This window comes from Falco rusticolus, chromosome 18 (assembly GCF_015220075.1).
Source record: "Falco rusticolus isolate bFalRus1 chromosome 18, bFalRus1.pri, whole genome shotgun sequence".
Lineage (NCBI taxonomy): Eukaryota > Metazoa > Chordata > Aves > Falconiformes > Falconidae > Falco > Falco rusticolus.
This window is the reverse complement of record NC_051204.1, coordinates 5,953,773-5,967,585: the sequence shown is the minus strand read 5'-3', so window position 1 is coordinate 5,967,585 and position 13,813 is coordinate 5,953,773. Positions and strand designations below refer to the sequence as shown.

At 51.9% G+C, this 13,813-nt stretch overlaps 1 protein-coding gene across 6 annotated transcripts; it reads right to left on the bottom strand.

Annotated features, from left to right (window-relative positions):
* Positions 1-2,686: 2,686 nt before the first annotated feature.
* DBF4B (DBF4 zinc finger B) lies at positions 2,687-13,743 on the bottom strand. 6 transcript variants are annotated; one of them, XM_037411324.1, is made up of 11 exons: positions 13,599-13,743; positions 12,866-13,057; positions 11,692-11,742; positions 10,999-11,068; positions 9,982-10,052; positions 9,366-9,402; positions 7,350-7,395; positions 6,386-6,502; positions 6,018-6,144; positions 5,209-5,318; positions 2,687-4,620 (listed from the first exon to the last, which is right to left on the bottom strand). In XM_037411324.1, the coding sequence occupies exons 1-11, from the start codon at positions 13,707-13,709 to the stop codon at positions 3,642-3,644; spliced, it is 1,911 nt and encodes a 636-aa protein (XP_037267221.1). In that variant the 5' UTR covers positions 13,710-13,743; the 3' UTR covers positions 2,687-3,641. The 6 variants fall into 6 exon arrangements, with proteins under 6 accessions (XP_037267221.1, XP_037267223.1, XP_037267224.1 ...); XM_037411326.1 differs by having other exon boundaries at positions 7,350-7,392; XM_037411327.1 differs by having other exon boundaries at positions 13,532-13,690.
* Between the last annotated feature and the right edge of the window lie 70 nt (positions 13,744-13,813).

Sequence of the window (13,813 nt, the reverse complement as noted above, 5' to 3'; positions counted from 1 at the left end):
TGCCCCAGGAAGGCCCTGGACCCCCAGAAACACCAAACCAAGGGTCCTGAACCCCCAGTTGCATCCCTCATCCTTTCCCAGGACAACTCATCCCACATTTAAACCTTTTTGGACGCATTTTTGCGCTACTGCTCCAGCTAAACCCTCTCCTGTGCCACCTGTGATCAGGTTCCAGCCCCGTTCCTGGCGCAGCCAGCATCCAGGGGGGCTCCCTACACCTCCCAGGGGCATCATTGCACCCGATTCCTCCTCCCAGCACCTCCCACAGCCTCGATGAACCCAGGGAAAGGATTCCCTCGTGTGCCACCTCCCAACCCCACGGGGCATCAGGGAGCAACACGGCGGGGGGTTGTGTGTGTCCCTCCCCGTGGACCCCCCCCTTCTTTTGGAAGAGCCTTCCTTGGGACCCGGGTGCCCGCCCCCTTCTCCCCTGGGGACTCACATACCCACTTGGTGACAAAAGCCTTTGGGTACCCCCAGTGCCAGCTCTGCAGCTCCAAGCTGCCGGTGAAAGCACCACACCAGGCTTGCCTTGCCAGTAAGTTGGTTGTTTAAAGTGGTGTCACAGCGGTGTAACAGGCCCCCTCCCTGCCAAAAACCACCTTGACACCCTCATTAACAGTGGCCACGTTGGTTTTCATCACTTCTGTGAAAAAGTGGGGGGCAGAAGCACTTAGAGGGGGAAGGTAAGGCAGGACAGGGACACTCCTGAGGTCAGGGAGCAGGGAGGGGGCTAAGCCCCTGCCCTCTCCCCTCCCCCAGCTGTGCAGCTCACCTCGTCATTATCAGCGCTTTGCAGAGCCTTAACGAACCGAAACCTGCAGCAGCTCAGGGATGGAGCACGGCAGGCTCTAGCAGAGAGATGCTGCTGTGGTGTCACACTCAGGTTGGGGGGCTCACATCCACCCCCGCAGCATCCCCGCACCCCATGTGCACGGGGGCTGGCACACACGTGTGTGGGGAAGAGTCTCCCACGCTGGTTTTGTCAGACAGCTGCGCAGGGGAACAGGCTTCGGGAAACACTGATCGTCTCCTTGGCCACGCTGTGGCAGTTCCCCGCTGCCGAGCGGCACAGCAGCCCCGCGGCTCGCTCCCACGAAGCCCAAGCTTAGAGGGCGGGCAGGGCTTCAGCCCTGTGACCTGCTGCCCTCAGGCCTTCATCCTCCTCCGGGCAATAATTAGCCACAAACGCAACACTGAAGTGAGGAACCTGCGGCATCAAGCACAACGGAGCTGATCCAGCATCTGCATTGTATCTCAGGGGGGTCTGTGAGGTTGCCAGCCCATGGGTGACAGCCTCTCCCAGCACTCTGCTCCTCCTCAGGACCACAGTGACAAAGGGGACTGGTGCTTTGCAGGAAGGGGGTGTACACCAGGTGACAGCAAGTGTATCTCCAGCAAGAACATCTGACCCAAGGCCTGAATGGAACTTGAGGGTCCACAAAGCAGCTCCCACAGTCCCCGAGACCAGGAACCCCCATCATGTAGGTCACTGGTCAACATTAGGAGGGGGGTAGGCAGCAACCAGGGCTCCCCCTCCCCTCCACAGAAGGGCCGTGCTCAGTGAAGGACCGCCACTGTCACCTCGCAGCTGATCTCCCAACGCCACCTCTGCTAACACCCCAGGGAAGCTCACTGCCTCCTCCGCTGAGCAACGCTGCTGCAAGGTAGCCCAGTCTCTGCAGGGGACAACGGACCCCCTTGAGTTTTGGTCACATCCAACAATGATCTGGAGGGACCCTGCAAGCCAAGTCACCCCTCTTTGCTGTCCAAGGGGCACAGAGCTGGTCTCTGCCTCCAGAAGACTGCGCACATCAAGATGTTGGCCGACCAGTGCACCAAGCCCATTTCTATCTCTTCCAGGGATTACCCTCCAGCTGGGACAGCAAGCAGCTACATGCCCATGGCAGAGCCGGTGCCTGGCGCGGTTAAGCTCCTGCAGCGGCTTCGCTCAGCCCTTCATACCCTGTAGAGCTTCTTCAGTAGGTAAAGAAGAGCTGGAGTTTGGCTGTTGCACTGGAAAATGATTCAGCTCAGCAGGGCTTCACTTCAGGCTTCAGTGAAGGCGGGGTGGTTTGTCCTTCACTCAGGGCTTGAACACCGCCAAGGACAGGCAGACCCCGCTCCTCTGGGTGCCTGGCCCAGGGCTGTCCGACCTTCCTGGGCAGCGAGCCTTTCCTTTTCCCAACCTGCACCTTGGAAGCCCGAGCTCAGGGCTAGGGCATCACTGAAAGGTTGGCTCCATCCTACTTGGAGCTGCCCTTCAAGAAGTCACAGGCTGCTTTTACATACTCCAGAAACTCCTCTTGGCAAGACAAGCCCAGCCCGGCTCCGGCCTCTCCCTGGCTGCGTGCCCAGGAAATGTCAATAGTCTCCTAACAACTGCTCTCCAGTTTCTCTGCATCCTTCTTTCCTGCGGCCACCCCACACACAGCTGCCCCTGTGCTGGCTACATCAGCTTCTGCAGCCTGCTGACCGTGTTCCTAGGGTAAGCTACGTATGGGGTGATCTTAAATGACCAGCACCGCTGCTGCCCTGCATTCAGCCTGGTGGCCACCATCATCCCCAGATCCCTTCCAGCAAGGTTTCTGTCCAGCCACCTCCGATCAGTAGATGGACATTTCACGCAACTTCAAGTTAGCTGTGCTTAGGCCAGCAGACACGTTTTACCCACTGCACAGCAGAGTAGGAGCTCATCTTCCATTTTATTTCAAAGTTTGTTAAAAAAAAACCCCAAACAATTTAGTACCAGTTACAAACATCCATCCCACAAAACCCCAAACCACATGGACATGAATAACACAGACCTCACCCCCACGGCCCTCCTCTGCTATGTCTTTGCACCTCTGAGAACTGGGTGAGGGGAAGAGCAGGCCATGCTCTCAGTCTGGAAGGGCAAAGAGCATATTCCTGCTGAAGAGGTATTTCCAGAGAGACCGTCCAGTCATCAGCCCAGTGAGGAGCTAAAGGAAGCCGCCAGCTCTAAACATTGCCAGCAGAGAGGAGGGAAGATCCCAGCCAAGGATGCTGAACCCACCGTACCACCCGTCAGCTCCCAACGGGAGAGCTGCCCGGGTTTGTCCGCAGTGTCCGGAGCCCACCTCCTGCAGACAGTCCTCACTCCAGCTTTCAGCTGGGCCTCCTGGCCCTGACAGGGAGGGGGGCTTGGTAAATCCCTTTCCAGACATTTCACAGCTCCCGCTAAGGGGCCAGAGAACAGCCAGGAGGTGGTTTCAGCTAGTCCAGCTGCCAAAAAAGGACTGAAATACAGGGACAGAGGCTCCTTTGGTCTCTGTGCAGCAGTTCCAGTCCTCTTTGCCGGCTCAGGCAAGCTCTGACTTCTGCTTCAGAACTGAGCAGAGCTGAGACTCGTACCCACTGTCCCTCACATTGATATGCATCCTTTGGAGCAAGTCCCTGTCCACAGACTGAATCCTGCTGTCCTGGACACCCGTCAGTGTGGAGAGCAGCTGGACATCCCAGTCTGCCTCAGAAGAACTTTTGCTGAAGTGGTGATCAGCCCCTGCATTATGTAGAAAAGGCTGAAGGGATCCAGGGCATGGAACCTGCTCTTTGCTGTAGCCTGGGAGGTCAGGTGGTTCATGTGCTATTTTTTCTGCTGCTCTGACACAGAGCAAGCATCAACATCTGGCTTCAGCCACAGGCAGTTTTGGGGAGGTTAACCAGCCAGTAGGACACCCGGTCTTGTTCGTTGTGTTCTCCAGATCAGGACTATCCACATTTCTGCGTGCGTTTTCATTCTTCCCTCTGAGATGCTTCCCTTGGGAATTCACGTTCACTCCGCTCCAGCCATGCTTGCCGACAGTGCTGGCTGCAGCAGCCTCTGTGGGATCAAAACCCACAGACACAGCTTCAAGGGAACCTAGCCACAATGCAGGGTCCCCAGGGCTCTCGCACAGGCACAGGTCCAAACCAAGGGAGCTACGAGCTCTGCTGGAGAGCTGTGTGCTGAGAGGCAAGCTGCCAGCCTCCATCACACTGGGTAAGCCTGGCTCTGACATCTGTCCTGCACCCTGTCCACCCGTCCCACCAACCACTGGGTTTGTCTGCTTACATGGAGAGAGGCCACCACCCTGCTCCAGCCTGGGCTTCTTTCCCATCTGGGTGCTCTGCCTAGAGGAAAGCTGGCGTTTCCTGGAGACAGGCAGCGCTTGTGGGAGATGGCCAACAGATTCATGCACTCGCTGTTCCTGAGGTTCAGATGAAGAAGCAATTGCCTCTCCAACAGGAGGGGCTGCTACGAGAGTCCCCCAGGCCAGGTCAGGGGCCAAGCCCAAATCTATATCCTGCACCACAGGCTGCTCTGCAGAGCCACACGCAGCACAGACCCCTCGGGCGAGTCCTGCTCCAACAGGCAGCCCCACAGAGCAGCTCCTTGACAAACCCTCTCCTTCTCTGGGAATACTGGCCCTGTCCCTAGGCAGGCAAGGGGAACATCCCTCAGTCTTCAGGCCGCGTTCCATGTCAATTAACAGTTCCACAGCACGCTGCTCGGGCTGCTCCCTTTCGTTTCCCAGCTCTGCTGTCAGCATCTCAATTCCTCCAGTAACCTGTGCTTCAGGCACTAAGCATTCATCTGTCAGGTAGGACCAAGGCACCCTGAGAAGAACCAGCAGTTAATGCTCACTCTAGGCCTAGCAACACCCCCCCCTCCCCCCGCCCCAGTGAGACAAAGTGTTTTCTGCAGCGCAGGGTGTTTGAAGTCCTTGCTCAGGAGGCAGTAAGAAATTTTAGACCGGTGAGGCTCAGCAAACAGTGATACTGCTGCTGGCAGAGAAGGCAGGCAGCACAAGGGATCTCTTGGCCTTCTCAACAGCCCAGGGCACAGGCACAGGAGTGCTACAGAGCAGTGGGGTTCGCATCAGGCACGGGGACAGAAGAGATGGGCTTAGTTGCCCTTTCTAGTTTAAGGGACACTAGAAGTGCACGGAGAGTTTCCTGAAGCAGGGAAGCCACAGAAACACGAGATATCCCACGGCTTGTCTAAACTTTGCTTGGCAGGTTCCAGGTGTGCCCTGCAGTCAGCTGCGGCCCTCTGCTCCCTGCTGCCCAATTCCCTGGCACAGGGCACAAGCTAGGGAGAAGCACCACGGCAGCGTGGGGACCCAGACCCTGCTCCTGCGAGCATGCCACGTGGCACCACGCTGCTTTTCAGCTCCAGGAATTATCAGATTCACAAAGACTTACTTGGCTGACTGTTCCACAAAGTTGTTAGTGAGCTGCGAGATTACACGATCCACAGGGGTGTACTGCGAGTCGTCCAGTGCAAACCGCTTGTGCTGGGGGCTCTGGAGATGCTGGAAGGTGGCAGAAGCCTTTTTAGCAACACTTATCCTTTCACAGGAGGGAAATCTGCAGTTAGAGCTGGTTCCCACAGCCTAACAGGCAAGAGGGCAAACAGCCTTTTCACCAGATAGGTTGTTTGGGAACAGATTTGGGAAACATAGGCAATGCCGTTACCCCCAGTTGCTTACAGTGAGCATTCTGTTCCCATAGACACCTGCTGATGAGGAGGTTGTGTCTCTATCTAACAACAGCCTACAGCTCTCCCCAGCAGCTAGTAAAAACGCTGACTCCAAATCGGCACTGTCTGTCACAAAAGGCTGGGCTCTGCAAGCCACATCTTCCACAAGACAAAAATCCTCTTCCCACCTTTTTAATCATCCTGTGGCCCCGTGACTGCTGTGGAATGGGCTTCCCACCCTACAGATTAGGTAACAGGATGATCCTCGAGGCTCTCCTAGCCCCAGAGATGTGCATGGCATGCTGTAACCTTCAAAACCATTGTTTGCCCAGACCAGGAGGTCAGAGCACAGATATATCATGGCTTTCATCTACGAGGCTGATCTGTCTAGATACCGTAAGGGCTGTACATACAGCAATCTGCCTTCCTTCCAAAAGGAGTTAGTACTGAAAACAGGCATGACGTGATTAATGATGCTGTGGAGTGGCCCCCATAACTTTTGCAAGGAAACAGGTCCCAGGGGAACCTTTACCTTCTGCAGCTCTTCAAATGTCTCTTGGCAGCACTCACAAAATCCCTTCTTTTTCTTTGGCACAGTGACCGGTGTGGACTGGGGGCTCTTCTCCCCTTCGCTGCGCACGGGACAGCCTTCCACACCCCTGCAAGGTAACAGTAAAGATCTTCCCTGCCCTCACTTGACAGCATCAGCAGGTGCTCAGCTGCCTGCATAACGGCCAGGGAGGCCGTGCTGCCTTTGAGCAACAGCTGTTTGACCCAGAACAGGGCTCCTTTTGCCCCTGTCCAGAAGACAAGTGGTTCTCTAGATCCCAGGAACCAGCAAGGTCAGCAGTTAGCAGGGCAGTCAGGTTAAAAGCTTGCACAGAAGGAGCTACAACCTACCTGGCTCTGCAAGAATTGGAGAGGCTTTTCAGAGTCTCAAATGGGCTGGAGCTTTTGGATGCTAGGAAGTTCAGGTCAGGAAAGCTTTTGAACTGTTGATGGAAGGGCCGGAATTGCCTGAAAGCAGCAGATCAGGACATCAAACTTCTGGCAATGATAGTGTGGTTAGGGAACTGTCCCTCCCCCAGAGGAGCTCGAGGTGCCATCTCACTTATGATGAGATACTGCCCATTGCTGTCCCAGAGGTTTTCCATTTCTCACTGGAAGTACTAAACCTGATCCTCAGTAACTACACTGATGGGGGGGCATGTTTTGGACAGAAGGAAGGTTTGCCTTCTCAGCAAAAAAACCACCTTTTGCCCCCAAGACATGGTAGCAGCCACCAGTGCAGCACTTTCAGCTACACAGCAGCACAGAAAGCTTTTGGTTCCCAGACCACATCTCCCTTCATGCTTTATTGCGTGCAGCACGTAAAACCTAACGTTTGACTTTGCAGGCGACTTAAATGTTGCCTTCAGAATAATTAATTGGCACTCTGGATACTGTTAGGGTTACAGAGTTGTTAGAAACACCACATATATCAGATCCCCTTGTGCTGAATGCTGTAATCAAGTTACAGGCCCTGACCTCATGTGTTTCAATCTCTTTCCTCAGTTCAGAGGGCTCAAGCAGATTAAGTGACCTGCTCAGGATCACAAATGGAACCCAAGCAAGGAAGTAAACTGTTGTCAAGTCTCATCTAACACCTTCCCCTCCCCCAACATATGAGCCACCTAGACTGTTTCTCTAAACTCCATTTGCCTCCCTCTATGAGGGTGTCAGCTTCCCAGCGTGTAACAGGGTCTTCAAAGCAGCCACAGTCTGCCTTGTGGCCAGAATATTCACTGCAAATAAAACTAGTAAAGAATTCCCTCCCTGGGAGCCCCTGAGGTTAAGGTATGATATTTAGGAAGACCTCATTTACCTGCTCTGGTCTTCAACCTTCAGAAAAGGGGGCTTCAATTTTCCTGCTAGAAAGCAAGCTTGTTAGAAGTTGCCCTGGCCAAATTCCCCTATTTATTCATTCATTCCCCAACAGAACTGGGCTACAGAACCAAGCTCATCAGTACTTCTGACACCTGTGAATCCCAAAATGATGGCCAAGTGTAGCCAAAACAGCTCTTTGAGTAACCTACAACAGCCCTCGCCCCCAAAGTATTCAGTAGGGTGACCAAACCCTAGAGGCAGCCCAACCATGGAGCGTTTCCACCTTTGAAAGAACATCCAGCTAAGCCTCTTGCATCCTTAATGTCTACTCAGTCTTACCAGTCAGCAGCCTCACCCCAAGCCTTAGGATCTGAGTCAGAATTGGAGAACTGTCACACACCCTTCAATGCAACGTGCCGCTCATAAGAAAGACTGCAGCAGCAGTTGCACAAGCACAGGGCTCCCTATCAACCCTTCCAGCACCTTTTTTTCTCCATTTACCTTTACACAACAGCTTGGAGTTCAGAATGGCTTAGCCTAGGACGGTTAAGTCAAAGCAGTAAGAGCTGCTGGAGACAAACCAACATGCTGCATAGCCAAGCCTGGCATGAGAACACTACTAAAAAACAGCATCTGGCCTTCGCTTGGTCCCTGAGGAGGGCAAGCAGCAGCTATGCTTCCCACAGAGGCATAATATATGTTAAGGGAGCAGAAGAAAGTCTCAGAAGTGCATTCAGGGAAAAGGTTTTCAGAGCCAGGCTTGGAGAAGAGGCTACCACGTCCTTCCTGTCTCACAGGTATGTTCAGCTCACAAGTGATAACATTACACTCAGCCTGGAAATCTGCGTACAGGTCCAGTTAAGAAACAAACAAACATCAAGGTATTCCCACAGGGCATCTGCCTGACCCTGAAACCAAACCTCTTAATGCCTCTTACTGCCTCTGCAGGGTGAGGTGTTTTGTTTTTCTTGCGATCCTGGCACGCAATGCTATTTTCTTCAAAGAAATTTTAACCTCAACCTCCAGAAAGGCTGATTCCATTTGTCCTCGCCAGTTAGCTGCTCAAGCCTCATCCTGAGCTTGCATCAAATGTGCTGTTACGTCGCTAAAGTAGCTATTTAAGTACAGGATCAATTTTTCCATGTAAATTCTGCCAAATGCTTAGCACTTCTGAAAGCAAGGCCATGTGTAGGGCCCTAGATAAAACTCAGACTGGTGCACAGGTCCTGAGCTCTTATGGCAGAGTGCTGAACAGTGACAAATGGTTCAGCTGTTACCACAAGTCCCCAGGCAGGGTTCAGAGTGTGCCACACAAAGAGCTCTGAGCTTGCAGCAGATTATCTGCCTTATCCGACAGCTTTTCGAGCCTTTTTTTCTACCACCTTTCCCCCCAAACTGGGAAACGATCTTTCAAGTGTCACACACACAATCCAGGCTGAAGTCTGCTCCGAGGTATTACTGAGCGTTCACTCTCCGACAAGCAGTCAAACAAGTCACAAATTAACTTACGTCACTGGTGCCAATCTTGGTACCACAATTGGCTCTTGTCTAATTGCAGATGAGAATCTGTTTCCCCCCGCTCCTGCTTTGGAAGTGTTATCCCTAGATTGGTGTCTCAGCAGTACATTTCAGCCTAACAGAAGTGAGTGGGTTGTGAGGAACATGCTCTCCTCTGTAGGATGCATTATTCTTTGAAACTTCAGCCAGTGGATTCGACATGCGGTGCCAGCAGCACAGTTCTCAGGTGCCTCAGGATCTGGGAGCTGCGCTATAAAGGGTTTATGGGACTTTAAAAAAACATGTCTGAACCAAATGCATAATATCCTCAGCTGTATTGGCAGCCTGCAACTAGACTCGGACAAGGAGTTACAAAACCCCATTCAAGAGAAATTGCCTTAACAGTTGGCATCTTTTGGGATTGCTGAAGTTTCAGACAGATTTTCAAATTCTGAATGAGGCTTCTTCAAGCAGCTCTGCATCTAAGTGTAAATAGGAGCACAACTTTCAGGCCTACCTTTGTGAATTTTTGATGCAGATGCAAGGCATTTTGCCTAAAAGAAAAAGTGACATATTTAGTATGGGAGCCAGCACAGGCAGAACTGTAATTACTGATCCCAGAGCAGCAAAGCAAGATTGCAGCAGTCTCACCCACCACTTCAGAGCTCCTACATCACAGACTATCACCTCCCCCTGATATTTTGCCTCCCAAGTTACCTAGAATTAGTATAAATACGATGTACAGGCTGCCACTCTCTGATCTTATGCCCTACCTTTTCACTGACCATCCAATGCACTAAAAAGAAATCCTTCAAAAAGCCAGTGTACTTGCCCCATATGATCTGCTTTACCCTTAGTCCCATACAAGTCAAAATCTGTATCGGTTGTGCTACAGGTGTTGATAACAGCTGCCCCATTCTCACCTGGTTTTACCCCCACTTTATAAAAGGAAAAATTCTTTTCATTTTGTCATCTCCATCAATAAACAGAAGCACCAGATTGCTCAGTGTTGCATGAAAACCTAGGAGATCACCCCACTTACTAGCCCATTAGCACTAGAGGAGCTAAAAGCGTTGCTTAGAGCTACCGAGGAATCCCGAGCACCTCAAATTGGCTGGAGTTCAATCTGTTACCTCTGTCTTCTGGCATTGTTTCCTTGCTCCTGAGATGGCACGCAGCAGCTGTTGAGCATATGACAACATTTCTGCACAGGAGAGATGTCAAAGAGCCATAGCTCAACAAGAGATGGTGAGCTGTTTCCCCTCCACCAGCTGCAGCTACCTCCACTCACCCGCACCAGGGAAAAGCACAGCGCCTAAGCCCACCATCACCCGGCAGAGCATCGCCACTACATGGTTAATTTGCCCAAGAAGCAGCCAAGGAAGAGTGCTTTGAGGGATGCCGTCCGGTTTTGCTCTTTAGCACAGCCAAAGGCTGGCTTTATGTCTCTGCAGAAATGAGATGCTGTTAGGAACTTTGCAGCATGCAGACCAGACCCTGACATTTGCAAGCCCTGACAGGCTTGCCACACCGCTGCGGTTCAGCAGAGCTGGCTGCTTAGGAACACGTACGGGCTGTGGCTGCCTCCATCATGCACCCAGACAAGCTCAGCCACAGCTGTGTGCCACTGTCACTGGACACTAAGGAACCTTTTACTCCAGACCTAATATTAGTATCAGAGTTTCACCATCTGTCTTTCCTGTCATCCCCTTCCCATTCATCACTGAGACAGGAAGTGCCTTCCAGCATAGCCCCTCAAACATCAGCACTTCCTAATTAAAAACAACCAGATCCTGCCATTATCATGATCTGTGCTTCCCAGTCAATTAGCAAAAATGGTCTTTTTGGAACAAATCTATGCACTGATCAAGCTATTAACATTTTATAATCTTACGGCTTCAGCATATTACAACATACTCAGTGCTTGCTACTGTAAATGCAACAGTAGCCGGTTCTATACATACAAGTTAATCTGGTTTTCGAAGGGCAGACCTAGGTAGCCATGGCCAGGATGGCATCAGCCAAGTACTGAATATTGCTTGCAATTTCTTCCTTCTGCCATACCACGCTGGCCTACATTGCTTCTGCTCCACCTGTCTCAAAAATCACTAATTACCAACAGCGGGATTTCAGCTTACAGGGAAGGATACCATCCACGTGCAAGATCCGGACTCCCCACATGCGAGCGTTGGCGAGGATACTGCTGCCACTGCAGGTGTCCTGTACAGAGAGGTTTGGCAAGGTACAGCTCAAAGCAGAGACGGCTGTGTGAGCACATGCAGCTCTAAATCTAGTTTAGAGAGATTTTCCTGTTGCTCAGTTGCGTAGCTGTTATTAAAATCAGGGCACAGCTGAAAAGGTTTGAACTCATGCTTTATCTATCCCAAATTAACAGTAGCCTCTAGGTCAATTTTTTAATTCCTGCTATAGCATAAGCTTCTAAGTGGGCACTGAGATTCTTTTGGCCACTTTTGCTACCAGTGAAAGGACCACAGGGGGGCCTTTTCCCCAGCTGTACGGCTTTAGCTCTTTCTAGGCTAAAAATTCATTTAACAACGGGTCTTGTGTTAATAATTCTCTTGTGTTGAGCACCCAGATACCTGGGGCAGGCCTTAGAAGTACTAACATGGATGGATGACATGGCTGCATGAAGAACAGTGACCAGGAGCACTGCACAATATTCTGCGGGCCACAAGTAACTGCTTTGTACCTTCACCAGCCCAAGAACCTGCTTCCTTCAGCAGGGCGGGGGCTCTAGAGAAGTGGCTGGCACTGGTTCCGCACTGCTCAGCAGTACTTTGAATATACCCAGCTAGAGAAAAGTCCATCCACATGCCGCTCACCTGATTCTTCATGGCCTTCTGCAGCAGTTCCTTTCCCCTGCTGATCAGTGCCTGCAGAAAAAGAAGCAAAGTACTACATTCAAGCAAAAATCTACCAGGCAGTGGCAAGCTGAGGACAGTGTGGCTGTCCAGTAAGAGTGATTTCTAGTGATACCTGGTCTCTGCCGGGGACAAGAAGCTGACCAAGACTTTATCTCAAAGACAGCAGCATCTCCAGGGAGTGCAAACTGCAGAGGTGCCCATTAGATCTACACTAAGCAGCCATTCAGCCAAGGCTTGGCTTCTATTGAACAGCAGTGAATACCCCAGAGCCAAGAGGAAACAGCAGCTTAGCTCAGAAATTCTACCTGCCACATCCCAGCTGCTGGCAGGGGTTAGGAACACTCTTGCTAGTCCTTCCTGGGAACAAAGTCTTATTTGCAAGCCAGTGATTTCAGCAAATAGGTTAAATTATTTGTAAGGCAAGCGGATAGTGCTGTGAGCAAGGGCAGGGGAACAAACATCATGAGTGATTGAGTGAAACCCCTGGCATCAGCTCAGGCTTTCCACCTGCAGGTGGTCAGGATCCAGCTAGTAGAAGTGCCCACAGCCTAGACTGGGGTAGTAGGCTCTCCCCAGTCACAGCTTCCAGCAGACACCAGCGTTCAACACAGGATGTTAAGAGTTTTGGCCACAAGCACCACTGACCAGAAAGCCCACCTCTGGCAGGGCGAATAGGACATAGAGAAATCCCTTCTTGCAAGCTGCCCTCGTAGATCTTCTCCCAAGTTACAGTGGCCTTGCCCTGCCTGTGTCTGGGAGCATGCATCCAAAGCCTGCAACAGCTTTATCTTGTCTACATTTCTCTGCTTTTCCAGACACATTTCTGCAGCGGGACGATTCCCCATTCTGCTGGGAAGCCAGCCAAGCCCTCCATCTCCTCTGCCATTTGAGCAGATATGCTGGTTTACCAGCTCAAAGCTGTGGCACACACATTTGAATGGACAGTGATACACAAACACAAGGAACATGGGTACAAATACGGACAGCCAGACCAGGAGGGAAAAGAAAGCCCTAAACACGCAACATATTCGCTCAGAGCAGGAACAAATTTACCTTCCAACACTTCTCTGGTTCTACTTTACAGATCCCTTCGGCCAAACTTTGAGGTAGCCTAAACCTTTATAGCTCTTACAGTGTCTGGTGGCTTCTGGTGAGGTCTGGTACGGTTCCCTTTGGGGACAGAAGGTGTTGGGCTCATGGCTTTTGCATCTTCTGAAGTTACGCTGCTCCGCTTCTCAGTCCAAGTCCTGGCTTTGTCTCGTTTAGCTTCTTTATTGCTGGAAACTACATAGTTGACTTCTTTGCTTAGGAAGCTTTCGGTCACCTGCAGCAAGAGACAAACTAGAGCAGCTCTGAAACTGTTCAACTCTTTAGCAGGACTGTTTCAGCTCAGAAGAACTACTGCCTTTGGCTTAAGGCCACACACACTTAAGGGGCTGCTGAAAGTACTCATCTCTACAAACAGTTCCTTCTTCCATTCCTTACTGCTGTCTCCCAAAAGGAGAACCTATGATGTACTGACAGCGTACAACCTAGAGATACACTGCAAATAGTCCCCAGCACCTTCGGATTGAGACTTCCATGACTCTTGTCTACCATTATCTACTTCTCAAGCGTTTCAGGAAAAAAAAAAAAACAAAAACCACCGAACAACAATAGCTGAGAAAAAGACCCTGGACATCATGCATCAGCATGGAAAAGCTCTATTCACCAGAGAACAGAACACATTTCAGCAAAATACAGTAGCAAGCGAAGAGGTGGGACAAACAGCTCCGCACAGAACAGGGCAGTAGGTAACTTGAAAGCCCTCAGGATCTCGGGCCTGGGGCCCCGGTGAGGGTGTGGGGGGTGTCCCGGCCGCTCACCCCGCCGAGGTGCCCGATGACCTCCGCCAGCTCCCGTGCGCTCCGCCCGCTCGGCAGGTCGAGGTAGAAGGACTTTCCGCGGAGAGGCCGGGGGGCGGCTGGGCCCACCATGGCGCCCTCACAGCGCCGCGCCGCCGCCGTTGAAACTCCCGCTCCGCCCCGCCCCGCCCCGCCCCTGACGGCGGCCGCGCAGGGACACACCGCTGGCCGCGCAA

Excerpts from the sequence above, each read along its gene's own strand:
- DBF4B (XM_037411324.1), bottom strand. The coding sequence starts at position 13,709 with ATGGTGGGCCCAGCCGCCCCCCGGCCTCTCCGCGGAAAGTCCTTCTAC. Across the intron at positions 13,058-13,598 it reads TCATCGGGCACCTCGGCGGG|GTGACCGAAAGCTTCCTAAG; the intron begins GTGAGCGGCCGG and ends CTCTTGCTGCAG. Across the intron at positions 5,319-6,017 it reads CATTTGAAGAGCTGCAGAAG|CATCTCCAGAGCCCCCAGCA; the intron begins GTAAAGGTTCCC and ends GCCACCTTCCAG.